The sequence below is a fragment of the Arvicola amphibius genome, chromosome 8 (assembly GCF_903992535.2).
Source record: "Arvicola amphibius chromosome 8, mArvAmp1.2, whole genome shotgun sequence".
Classification (NCBI taxonomy): domain Eukaryota; kingdom Metazoa; phylum Chordata; class Mammalia; order Rodentia; family Cricetidae; genus Arvicola; species Arvicola amphibius.
In genome coordinates this window covers 50572674-50585277 of record NC_052054.1, presented here as the reverse complement: position 1 = coordinate 50585277, position 12604 = coordinate 50572674, and the positions used below count along the sequence as shown (strand labels likewise).

At 39.9% G+C, this 12604-nt stretch overlaps 1 protein-coding gene across 2 annotated transcripts in view; it reads right to left on the bottom strand.

Moving 5' to 3' along the window:
* Lama4 (laminin subunit alpha 4) overlaps positions 1-12604 on the bottom strand; it is a 146732-nt gene that overhangs the window by 66275 nt on the left and 67853 nt on the right. For both annotated transcript variants that reach the window (XM_038340164.2, XM_038340165.2), the window contains exons 10-11: positions 10496-10663; positions 8575-8768 (exon numbers count right to left, since the gene is read on the bottom strand). In XM_038340164.2, coding sequence (XP_038196092.1) covers positions 8575-8768; positions 10496-10663 — 362 coding nt within the window. The remainder of the gene's footprint in view (positions 1-8574; positions 8769-10495; positions 10664-12604) is intronic.

Genomic DNA, 12604 nt, shown 5'->3' with positions numbered 1-12604 from the left:
GACAGACTAGGAGGATGCTGGGAAGAAGAAGGGTGGAACAAAAAGAGGTACCATGAGATGCAGAGCAAGCAGGATGGGAATTATGTACATGAGGTAAATGAGCCTTGGGACAGAATATAGATGAATAGAAATGGATTAATTTAAGTTATATGAGCTAGCTAAAAACATGCTTAAGTTATTAGCAAAGCATTTATAACTAATAATAATTCTCTGTGTAGTTATTTGGGAACTGGCTGTTGGGACAGAAAAGTCCTAGTACAAATGGTATTCTAATATGGGAGCTGAATTTCCACATTGGGTCTGAGAAAGCTTTAAAAAAACCCGAAACCCCAGCAAACTAAGTAAGAATGCCTGCCTTATGCTGGACATAGGTATTCCAGAGCTGGAGGAAGCCAGTTGCCAAAACCAAGGTTGTCCTAACTACATTTAGCAGTTTAAAGGCTCATGCAGATGGAAAAGGATAAAGATAACCAGTAAAGGCAGATTCAAATGGAAAAAACCCTCTAAATGGGTTACAGTGTATTTAAAAATATACATAGGTTTGGGAGAGAAAAGAGAAAAGGTATATATAGTCATAGATTTTAAAAGTAGTTTAAAAATAATAAAGTCCTTAAAAAGGAATAAAGTAAAACAAAAAATAAGCCACATAAAGATGGGAAATATAGAGAGTTTGGATTCTGTATGTTATTACGTTGTCTTTAGATTTTCTGATTGCTCATGAAGGAATGGCAGCTGCTATGACACATTGGATTATGAAAACTCATCAATTGAATCAATATATATATTTTAAAAATGTCTTGACTTCAAATTGGAAGTCAAAAGATGTTACTCTGGGGAGGAGGTTATGCTTTTATTTTCACAGGAGATGAGAGGCTGTGTATTCAACTCAGGTTGATATAGATCAGGTTTGGTCAGGGGAGACCCCTTGACAATCCTGACTGCAAATATAAAAAAATAAATCTAGAAGAACTACAGGATATGTGATATATAATTTTACCTGTTCAAACATAAAACAAAAAATAATCATCTTTAACTGACTTGTACACAACTCATATTTCATAGTTGTAATTTATGTTATCTTTAAAAGTTTATGTATTTTTAGAACAAGGGGACCAAACACCAATTAAAATGGATGGCCCAGTGATCCAACACCTCAGAATACCCCTGTGCAGTTGCCTCAAGATTCTGTATCCAGAATAACTACAAAGCTATTAGCTGAGATAGTCCAGCCTCACAGACTACTCCAGCCAGACTTACAGCCAGATAAGCCTTACATTTTCCTATCACAGCAAGGCTAGACAACAAGTATTCCTCCCAGGACTTGATCACTATTCCAGTTTTCTCAGGGTTCATTAAAGAAGCCATTGCCCCCAGACAACAGGAAGCAGTCTAGAGAACACAATGCCCATATTCCCAAGAGGTGGAATGAGGGATTTTTGTCATTCAGGGGTATGGATGTTTGTTATTGTTTACGAATTTTGGTTACAAGCTATTGTTGGTCATGGTCAAGAAAAAATGTGAACAAAGGGGATTAGATTTAGGGATCTCATTCTGAAGAGAAATGGAAGGATATAAAATGATGGGATAAAAGGGTAGATTATTGAATCTACTTTTGAACTAAAAAAGCAACCACTAGTCTCAAATATTTTACATTGTTATAGATTTCTGCATATTGTTTCACATTTAAGGTTTTTTTTTATTATACTGTATATGTACATCTAATCTTGTTTCTGGTATTGTACCTATGCAGTTCAGTTAACAATGCAATGTGAAGTTGTAGTCCTTGAAGGCTATTTAGAATAATAAAGAAATATAAATTAGTAGTGGGCATCAGTAAGAATCAAACTTGTAATCATATTATGTGCTATGAGAAAATGCTCTTGTATACTGTAAAGATTTGTCACTCATATTGGTTTAATAAAATTCTGATTGGCCAGTAGCCAGGCAGAAGGTATAGGTGGGGTGGCCCAGAATATAATTTTAGGAAAAGAAAAGGCAGAGATGCAGTCGCAAGTCAGACGCAGAGGAAGCAAGATGAGAACGTCTTACTAAGAAAAGGTACCAAGCCACGTGACTGAACATAGATAAGAACTATGGGTTAATTTAAGTTTTTAAGAGCCAGTTAGTAATAAGCCTGAGCAACAGGTCATACAGTTTATAATCAATATAAGCCTCTGTGTGTTTATTTGGGATTGAACATCTGTGGGACCAGATGGGACAGAAACTTCCATCTACAGGTAAGTTTGCAAGGTCATACAGAGATATTTTTAGATAGATAGATGGCCTTCAAACTGTTAAGAGACCTACATATTTTGACATTTAAAATGTTTTAATTACATAAGACTTTTCATGTCAGTGAGACACATCTGTTCCTGGCAATATCAATTTATTTCAAAAAAGAATAATGTGCATAGAAGAAACTTTATATGGGGTTTGCTTTCTTTGTGAGAAAAGTTAGCAACCAGGCAAGAAAGTGCCCTTGCCTTGGTTGCTGACAATATGCTGTTCAAATTGGACCAGCAGGATGTTAAGAAAAAACAACTACCAAACTTTGCCAAGAGAAGGTAGGTCAGTCCTTCAAAATTCTCTGCTTCTCAGAAATGCCTGTCAGATATACTATACCTGTAGCTGAAGACAGATGCTTCAATGTTACAGAAGAACTTTGGGTAACTGTCCAGGCAGCCAAATGTCTCTGTCATTAGGTAACATTATACCATTATGCGGGTCTTTGATGGAGTTAAAGACTAAATAATTAAACTTACAGTTTTCCTTAGTTATGATAAAAAGTAAGTTAGGTATAAAACTTTAGACTCACAAAGATAAGATAGATAATAGAGTATTTTCTCTAAATTTGCCAAATACAAATGGACTAGATATTGTAACTATAACTCTTGATAACTGCTTTGTTGTATATATTTTTATGTTAAAGTTAAAACCCTCTTTTTTATCTAGACAAAAATGGGGGAAATGCTATGGAATAATCATTTTGTATACTGTGAAATGTGTTGCTCTCAGTGGTAATAAAAAGCTGATTGCCTGATAGCTCGGCAGGATTTTTGGGGCAGAGAGATTATTGGGAAGAAGATTGGCAGAGTCTAAGGAATCTTGAGAGATGCAGAGAGAAGTAGGATGAAGTGCCATGTTGAAAGAAGGTACAGCCATGTGGCAGAGGGTAGGTAAGAAATTTGAAATGTAAGCATTAGCTAGTAATCAGCCTGTACTTCTGGCCAAGCATTTATAATTAGTAAAAAGTTTCCATTTGGGTTATTTGGCTGATTAGAAAGAAAAGTCCACCTACAGGAGAAACTATGAGGGGTAAAGGGAAGGAAAACTGTAATCAGAAAATATTATGTGAGATAAAAGCTATTTTCAATAAAAGAAGAAAAAGGAAAAATAAAATACTTTTGCAAAGAAAAAATATTCTTAAGTTTGGGACTGGGCATATTATTTAGTAGTAGAGCATATACCTACTATGGACAAGGCCATGGGTTTTATAGCAGCCCTACAATTAATTAGTTAACTGAATAAAATTGGACAGTATAATTTACTTTTGTTCATGACATTTAAAAAAATTATATTACAAAGTACAGGATCAAATATTGCAATAAGGTTACATCCTTTCAAAACAATTTATTGTAGGAAAGACTACTACTATAAAACTGAAATATTAGGTTTTAAATTCTGTTGGAAAAAAGTTAAAGTTTAATAACATTTAAGCATGCAAAAATAGAGAAAAGTATCAAAAAGTAGTGGTTAGCAATTTGAGGGTCTGATTCATATTTGAAGGAGTACTTATAATCAAGAGAAATCAGTATATATAAATGTCCTTGGTTGTTGTTATTTTTGTTTGTTTGTTTTGGTTTTGGTTTTTCGACATAGGATTTCTCTATGTAGCCTTGGCTCTCCTAACTATCTCTGTAAACCAGGCTGGCTTTGAATTTGGAAATTTGCCTGCCTCTGGCCCCCTAGTCCTGGGATTAAAGGCGTGCACCACCACCCTCCAGCTCCATGTCCATGTTTATTCATTTGTTAACAAATATAGTTGATGCATTCAAGACATCGTGTTAGGTTCTGGGAGTATACAACTCATGGAAAGAAAGGGCACTGACCTTTGGATGCTTATGATCTTAGTGGGGATAGGCAAAACGTGTCTCACAGGTGCGCACGCACACACACACGCACACACACACACACACGTACACATGCACAAACAAAGAGGATACACAGCTTCACATTCAGTAATTAATTTTGCCTTTGCATATCACCATAGAACCTTCACCTGGCGTTGGATGGAGAAAATGACAGAGCCCCACATAGGAGCACCGGACTGAGCTCCCAAGGTCCTGATGAGGAGCAAAAGGAGGGAGATCATGAGCAAGGAAGTCAGGACCGTGAGGAGTGCATTTACCCATTGAGACGGTGGGACAGATCTAACGGGAGACCACCAAGTCCAGTTGGAATGGGACTGATGGAACAGGGGACTAAACCGGACTCTCTGAATGTGGCTGACTGTGGAGGAGGACTGAGAAACCAAGGACAACGGCAATGAGCTTGAACTCTACAGCATGGACGGGCTCACTGTGAGCCTTGTCAGTTTGGTTGCTCACCTTCCTGGACTTAGGGAGAGCTGGGAGGACCTTGGACTTAACATAGTGAAGGGAACCCTGATGGCTCTTTGGCTTGGAGAGGGAGGAAATGGGGGTATGGGTGGAAGGGAGGGAAGGGAAGAGGGAGGAGGAGGGGAGGAGATGGAAACTTTTTATAAAAAAAAATAAAAAATAAAAGAAAATGGAGCACAGACTATTTGCTAAATGTTTTAAAAACATTCCATAGCTTCATTTTATGGTTGTACCGGTGCAGAAGAGGGGCTCCTTCTGAGGGTCATTTTTTGTTTTAACTTTAGAAAGACTTTTCTTAACTTTTAAAAGGTTTTAGAAGGGCTGCCCGAATTTGTCTGCCAACATATGGTATGTATAAATAACTGAACATGTTTTTCATGGCAAGACCGCATCTGTGTGTGCATGCATATGTGTCTGTACATGGGAGTGACGTGCGGGCGTGGGTGGTTGCCTTAGTTTTCACAGAATTTTCAGTAGATGTAAGACAGGAAGGATGTAAGAACTTTAGTAAGTGGATGAGACATGCTACATCGTGAGTCACGTAGCCCAGACTAAAGACAAGACAGAATTAGATAAGGAAGAGGGGCAAATCCACGTGAGCGAAGGAAACAGGGCGAAGCTACAGGGTCTCCACATCTGGGAGGCAGCTTTTGCATGTAAATCAAAACACTGTTGAAAGTGGGCAATTTGCCTTTCTTACTAACACACCATTGAGGCTTCTTAAAATACTATTTTTGGTTTAAGTTGCTTTGTTGTATTTATTTCTCTGCCTCTGTCTCTGTCTCTCTGTCTCACCTCCCACTTTTCTCTCTGTAGGTCAGAGGCTAGAAGACAACTTCTCAGTCATATGAACTCTTCCTTTACCCTATGGGTCCCGGTAGTTGATCCACCAGGTGGTCTGGTTTGGTGGCAAACACCTTACCCATTGAGCCACACCACCAGCCCTTCTTTTTGAGAGAAGTTTTCATTGTGTAGTTCAGGTTGGCCTAGAACTTGCCTCAGCTTCCCCCAGGTATGTACAGCTATACCTGACTTCATTGAAGCCTTTCTGAGAAGAATCAGAAAAGGTCTTGAAGTTGATCCAGTTGCAATCTGATGGAGAGAGAGGCCCGCAGCCTAGGAGGGCAGTAGATCATCAGTGAACAACTGAGATACAGGATAAACGGGCGAGTTTTGAGACTTGGGACTTAGAAGGGAAAAATTTGCCTCAATGGTTATGGAAAAGTAGTGGGAAAGGGGTTATTTTTAGAAGGCAATAGGATGATATTTTCCCATGGCTATTCCCACAGGCAGACACCCATGTAAAAGACATTCTGTGGAATACGCTGGAGACAAGTATAGTGCTCCACATGTCTTTCCAGGGCAGGAGTAGTGAGATGAGGTGTAAATCACCAGAGAGAGGACCAGGGCGACAGGGAAGGAGGTCTGGCTAATGCTAATGCTAACTGCCTAATTAGGAAGAAGAAGTGGGATGGGCTTAAAGTGCTGTGTGCTGTGCTGTTCTCTTTCTAAAATTTTGCTCATGCTGTTCATTTGTACTTAGTAGAAGGATTTGTTTAACCAAGCTAAATGAGGCCTACCATCTGTCTGCAATCACCAAAATGCCAAATTCCTGGTCTCCACATCCATGAGAGGATTTTTAAAAGATGTGCACAGGAAACATTTAATTCAGAGCTAGATTGGCATATATTTGCTTTTAGAACTGAAGTCACTTTGCACAGACGACACTGTTCATTTACTGCTTATGACAAAGTCCTGACACACATCAGTATTTCCCAAATTCTAGCAAAGCAACTGGACGTGACTGTGTATATACATTGTCTCCAGTCCATTGTGCATCGCTCTTGTTGGCTGTGGAGATAACAGAGCCCTAAAAATAAAGTCAGTGGAGAATTGAGCACATTAACTCACAATATACTTGAATGTATTCTCTGCGAAAGGTCTGTGCAGAAGATAAAACGCTGAGATCCACAGCTCAGAGCTGGGAACGACAACCTGGTATGGTTTGCTAATACATTAACGTGGATCTAAGCTCTTTTTTCTCCCTGTGATAAAAATCTTACTTCTATGGTTAAGGGGACAATTCTATGATTCTCCTAAGTGCTGTCACTTGTCCTTGTTCTGAAAGGAGCTGGTCTGGGTTGCTAACCTTTCCTTTTCAAGACTTTCTGTATTGAACAGTTTGGGAGTCTTCATCAATGAGCCCCTAGACCCGTTAGATGAGCCGCAGTGATGCCCTTGTCTTGCATTCATCACCGTTTTGCTTCAGGTGCCCTAGTTTGCCACCTATCTGCACATTGTTAGTGTGAGTCATGGCTAACATGATTTAAAAGTCTGCACCCTACAGGAGTCTATGTCCTTCACGAGGCATGGGGGACCCTCTGATCCTCCTATCAGCTGCCTTTGCCTTGCCCCATACTGTCTGTTGGTGGATGAGTTCAGTTCAGGCAGTCCCCACCTACCCGGAAGGCAGCCTTTGCTTTCTCTTCACCTGGCTCACTTAGCCATGCTTTACTTTTTCCTGCAGAGGCTGACCATCCGGCCCGATAATGTCAGGTCCAGAGCTGTGCTTCTCCACTGTGGCCATCTGTGAATGGATTTATCTGCCCTCTAAACTAGAAATTCTGTGCTATCATGGAATCACGTGTTCTTCATTTTTGCCACAAACCACCTGTCATAATTTCTGGCACAAATTAACATATCAGCAAAAATTTGCTTATTTGATGAAAATATTTTAAGACTTTCCAATTGTGTGCTGCTATAATTTTTTTAAAAAAAATTGCACCCAAGTTTATTGAAGGTGCACTGCAGACGTATTAAATGGTAACACCAATGGTAAAAGTCACTACTGGCTCTTTTGTTTGTGGACTTAAATGCACATCTATAACCTGTGTGGTAATACTGCTCTATAAGCAGGAAAGGACATTTCCAAGCACTCATGTAAGACGGACTCTAAATGTCCTTTTATCTAGATTTCTTTTGAAAATGATTATCATAAACCTCTAAACTTGAATGGTTCACAGTGACTATCTTCAAACAATACTTGGTGCTATACTGACATGTTTATTTTACACCATAAGCATACATTCATTCACTAAAGAATGTCAACATGGACATTATTATTCTAAAAGAGAAAAGAAAACAAGAACCCCCCCCCCAACCCTATTGAATAGAGTTTGCTCCTGTGAGAAAACTGGTGGTGAGTGTAATTAATTTTAATTTATGAATTTTTACAATGAACTACTTCGGGGGGAGGGGGAATTATGACTGAAAAATCACTTCAGTGCACGGTTAAGTTGATTCCATTGACAATAAAATATGTAACTGAACTGATGAATTTGGTCCTGGTGGTTTCTGTTTGTCTGCACTGGATTTTTAGCCTAAGTTCTAGAAACACGTCCAGGTTGACGCCTGGTGGTGGTTGGAAGTACGACTGTGCAGTGGACACATGGCTGACACTTCCCAGCCCTGAGGGTGTGGGCCTCAGACAGAGATGGGCTGAGGAAGCGGTGATGATGCTCAGAATGTCCCTCACCTTTTGGTGTTGGTAGAGTTTTAGCTTGAGTCCAACTCCTTCCCTCTTCAACTGCTACCAGTGGCCTGTGAAATTCACTTATGATGCCTTTCAAAACCTCTACCTTCCTAAAACCTGCACACACCTAAAACACACGGTTCTGGAGAGCTTGGTGTTTACTAGTAACCCATTTTCCTCTTGTGAGAGCTGTGTAGTCATATATAGGGATGCAAGCAATGCCCAACCTCATTCTCAGTCAAGCAAGAACTAAACACATCACCGTTCAACATAATTTTAGGCACAGAAACGGTAGTAACTTACAATAGCAAGAAAGCAACCATATTTAAAGCATAAGTATTTAGGTATATCAGTCTTTAAATTTTTCTTGGCATAAGTTCAGCTTGTCTGGCCTGACATAATTTACAGTTGCTGCCTCTATACCTCATGGTCCCGCTGCTTAGAGGTGATGGCTCTGTTCATGTCTTCGGCATCCCTGACACGGTCAAGGGCCTGATTAAGCGATTCCTGGATGTCCGACAGCTTAGCATTGTAGTCGTCCAGCTGCTCCAACACCACGGGGAACAAAGAGCGGGTGTCATTGTGTAGCCGCTGCCAGTTCTCAACCTGGCTCAGCACTGAGGAGAAAGGGAGACACATTTACTTTGGGCTTCTCCTGTATCTAGCAAAGTATAAAATAATTCAGGCCTGTCTCCTTCTGTGATTGAGACTGGAGACAGGTTCATACAAGTAACTCCATGGTTTACGTCTGGTACGAGATGCTTTTCTGGTGTATTTAGGAGCTTCTGGAACAAGTCAAGGAAGGGATTGCTTTGTTTTCCCATGAAGATTATACTTCATGCAGAAACTAGGCTGCTATACTTTCCTGCTTATTGCCCAGGTTATCCGTAGCTTTACCTGTGAAACAGAAACTGGCTACACAGTGAACAATAACCAGGAACAAACAGCTATGCCATCCATAACCACTCACTTTAACAACTTTTTCCTGAAATTTTCAGTTGACTCCTCACGTCAAATTCGGGTTGAGATTTTGTGTGGGATAAAGATGAAATAGCCGCGGCGTGATATCCTAAAGTCTCTTTGTGTGCATGCTTTACTCTTGGCTCATTGGACCATTGGTTGATTAGATGCCATAATTCTCCCTGATGCTATTTATTTGACGCCACAAGTCAATGACCTTCTCCCCTGGTGTTCGTAGAAATTGTCAGCAGGGGTTGCTCGAGTGACATCTGTGGGACAAAGACTTAGGCCTTTTGACTTCTGCTCTCTCATTGATTCCCCTGTAATCTAGTGAAGCCCCGGACCCCTTCCTAAGATGGATTTTTGAGTGTGTAAAGTAAAAATATATAAAATTTAAAAGTGACTATATAAAAGTAAAAATAGTTAATATACAAAATTCAAACCAATAGCTTTGTAATCTATATTTAATTAAGTTTTACTAACATATAAAGATAAGATCTAGCAATGGATGTATTAACTATAATTCTGAGGCACTGATGAAGGTATTAGGGACTATCAACAACAGCTGAAATCTGATCTGAAAATCTCTAATTTCCTTTGTTGAATGTATCCATCCTTTGTAACATTTCTGAAGAAGGTAACCAATCTTACCCTTTGAACCCAGACTGGCCTTGACCAATAGAACAGATAAGACAAAGACTCTATGTGAAGGGAGAGGTCTAACTTGCTTAGCTAGTCCCAGACACGTGAGTGAATTCCATGTAGGCCATAAAGAACAGAGCTAGGCATGCAAGTTGACTTTAGCCTGAATAACCACCCTATGAAATTGGGATCAAAATAAATAGTTATGTTTTGAAATGAATACACTTGGGGCCAACTGGTAAAAACAATTGATGAGCTATGTAGTGACCAAGTCAGAGGTCCAGCAACACTATTTCGTGTGTTTTAGTGATTACGCTTGAGTATGTCAAGTTTCTATTGGAGGTTAAAGGTTATAAAAAATCAGGACTATCAGAACATCAACACTGTTGACTTTCTATAAAATTTCTCTCACTACAGACTTGGGAATTTAATCCTTCCTTTTCTCCACCAACTTTTAAGTCCCTATTCTTTCTTCACAGTAGAAAAAGTTATGTAGATTCTTGGCAGAATCTCTGCAATTTCACAAATTCTTAAAAGTTGTGCCTGGATCTAAAACCCTTGATCAAAAGGTCAAGTGTTCCTGAATGAGTCCCTGAGGCTGTACATATAACTTCTACATAGCTCTGAATATTGAGAATTAGTGGTTTGATCAAATGTTGCCCTATGGCTTGCTGTTCTCTTTTCCTGGTCCCACAGAGAAAGAAGACATATGTTGTGTTGGCCAGGAATGGAAGACACATACATTCCTGGGCCTCATCTGCTTCCTCATCCACGAGCTCCCGCTGGGTGAGGAATGGTTGCCGGCTTCGGATCTCCTCCAGCATTCTCTGGGCCAACACCAGCTTCTGCGCAATTTCCTCTGGGCCAAGTTCCTGATTCTCTCCGTAATAGAGCATCTTGCTGTTGATCTCTGAGAAGAGAAATATGGTGAGATGGGAGCAGGGGAAGGATGTGCAGGACTGTGCAGTCTGGTGGCAAGACTGACCTTACAGTAATGCTGGGAGTGTTGGTGTCAGCACGGGAGCTCTTCCTGAGGGGAGAGAGGCAAACCTGAGGAAACCATTCTGGTCCTATGAGGTGTGTTCAGAATGGAAACGGCTGCTCCAGAGCCTGCCTGGCTTCTATGTTCATCGGATAGCCATGTTGATTTGAGAACACTAATATTTAAGGCCCAATAATCTGAGGGTTTTTGTTCATTATCTTATAGAAATACTTGACTTGGAAAAAGTGTTTGGCAGAGTCTTCTGTCATTTGTAGCATTTAATGGAGAGATTAATTACCTTGTAGTCATCAATGATTTAACATCACAAAGCTCTAGGCCAAAATAAGAGTGCATTTGTTATTGTCCAAATGACTCTTAAATTTTTACAGACAAGCTAGTAATAGGAATTTTAAAAAATTATTGCCATAGTTTTGCTCATATATATATTTTTTCTGAAAAATATATTTATATATTACACAATTTTTCTTTTGGCCTTCTGTGGTGTGTATTTTCAAAACTGGGCCATTTGATGTTGATTCTTTTTGCCCTATATCTGCTATAGGCTCAAGGATTTTAGAACCAAGGGGACCACTGAAGCTCAGAGGGATTAGCTATCTTGCCTAAATGTTGGCACGCAACGGTTCTTTGATGCCGTCATTCCTACTCTGTATGATCAGAGGAGAGGTTGTATGGCTCACTTGTTCTCTGGCAGCTCCGGGAGGAAGTGCTCTATCTCCCTGGCATAATGAAATTGTGTGTCTGTGGTTCACTATGATCTATGGGGTTGGCCAGACAAGACGGGTAAACAAACATTGGCGTCACATAAATCACGCCAAGAGGAGGAGCTGTATTTTATGTGGGTAATAGCTTGAAGGTCACCAGCAGCTATTTTAGAGATGGTTGGGAATGAGAAATGACCTACTACGGGTGCTGTGCCGCATTCCTGAATTCTGAAAGAAGGGAAATAAATGGGAATAGATAGTTTCAATGCTCCAGACATCACTGTGAGTGCTATAGGGAGATCAATATATGCTAACTCCCTCCAAACCCCATGTATCAAAGCATTAAACACCCACTTTTCAAACAAAGCTAAACAATATGAGTCCTTGAAATAAATGAAATCCAAACATTAAATAAGTCAAACACATCATTCTCCCCCACCAGGTTCTGATAGTGGCGAAGCTGAAATATTTGGCATTTTGATGTAAATTCTGTTCAGTCTTGGGATGTTTTGTTTTAGCTCTGTCTGGGGGTAGATCAGCAAAAAGAAACGTAGACAATAACACTCGTGCCTTTGGTCTTCAGAGACTGTTCACACATTATTTTAAAGAGATAAAAAACTGGTAAAGGTTACTGCTTCCCACTTCCTTTCCTTTTGTGTTTCTTCTCATCCTTTCCCATGACCAAAGGTCAAGTCAGATGGTTCAGATTCCTTCCAAATGAAACATGTTACGACCAAAGTCTGGGTTACTAAATAGCAAAGGCGAATTACTTCCCCTGATTGGCTTAGAAGGGTCTTGACTTTATCTGCTGCCCAACAGGGCATTTATTTCTTAATTGGATGATATAATATGAGGGCATCGAATTTTCTAGGTTCATCCTCACTGAACAAATCAATAGAACAGTGTTTTAGGAAAAGAATATTTTACTGGTTAATGCTAGGGAGCTAGGGAGGTAAACGCACGTGAGCTAGGAAGGATGGCGGTGGGAAGCTTGAATGTGAGTCATTTGTTTTTACTGTGCCTTATAGGCACCCGAGGAAACGAAGCAAAGGATTAATCTGGGCTTTATAAGTCCCTTAGCCTAGACTCTGCTCCCACTACCTCGGTATAAAGATATGAATCTCTGTCGCTGTGGGTCCCTTTATTG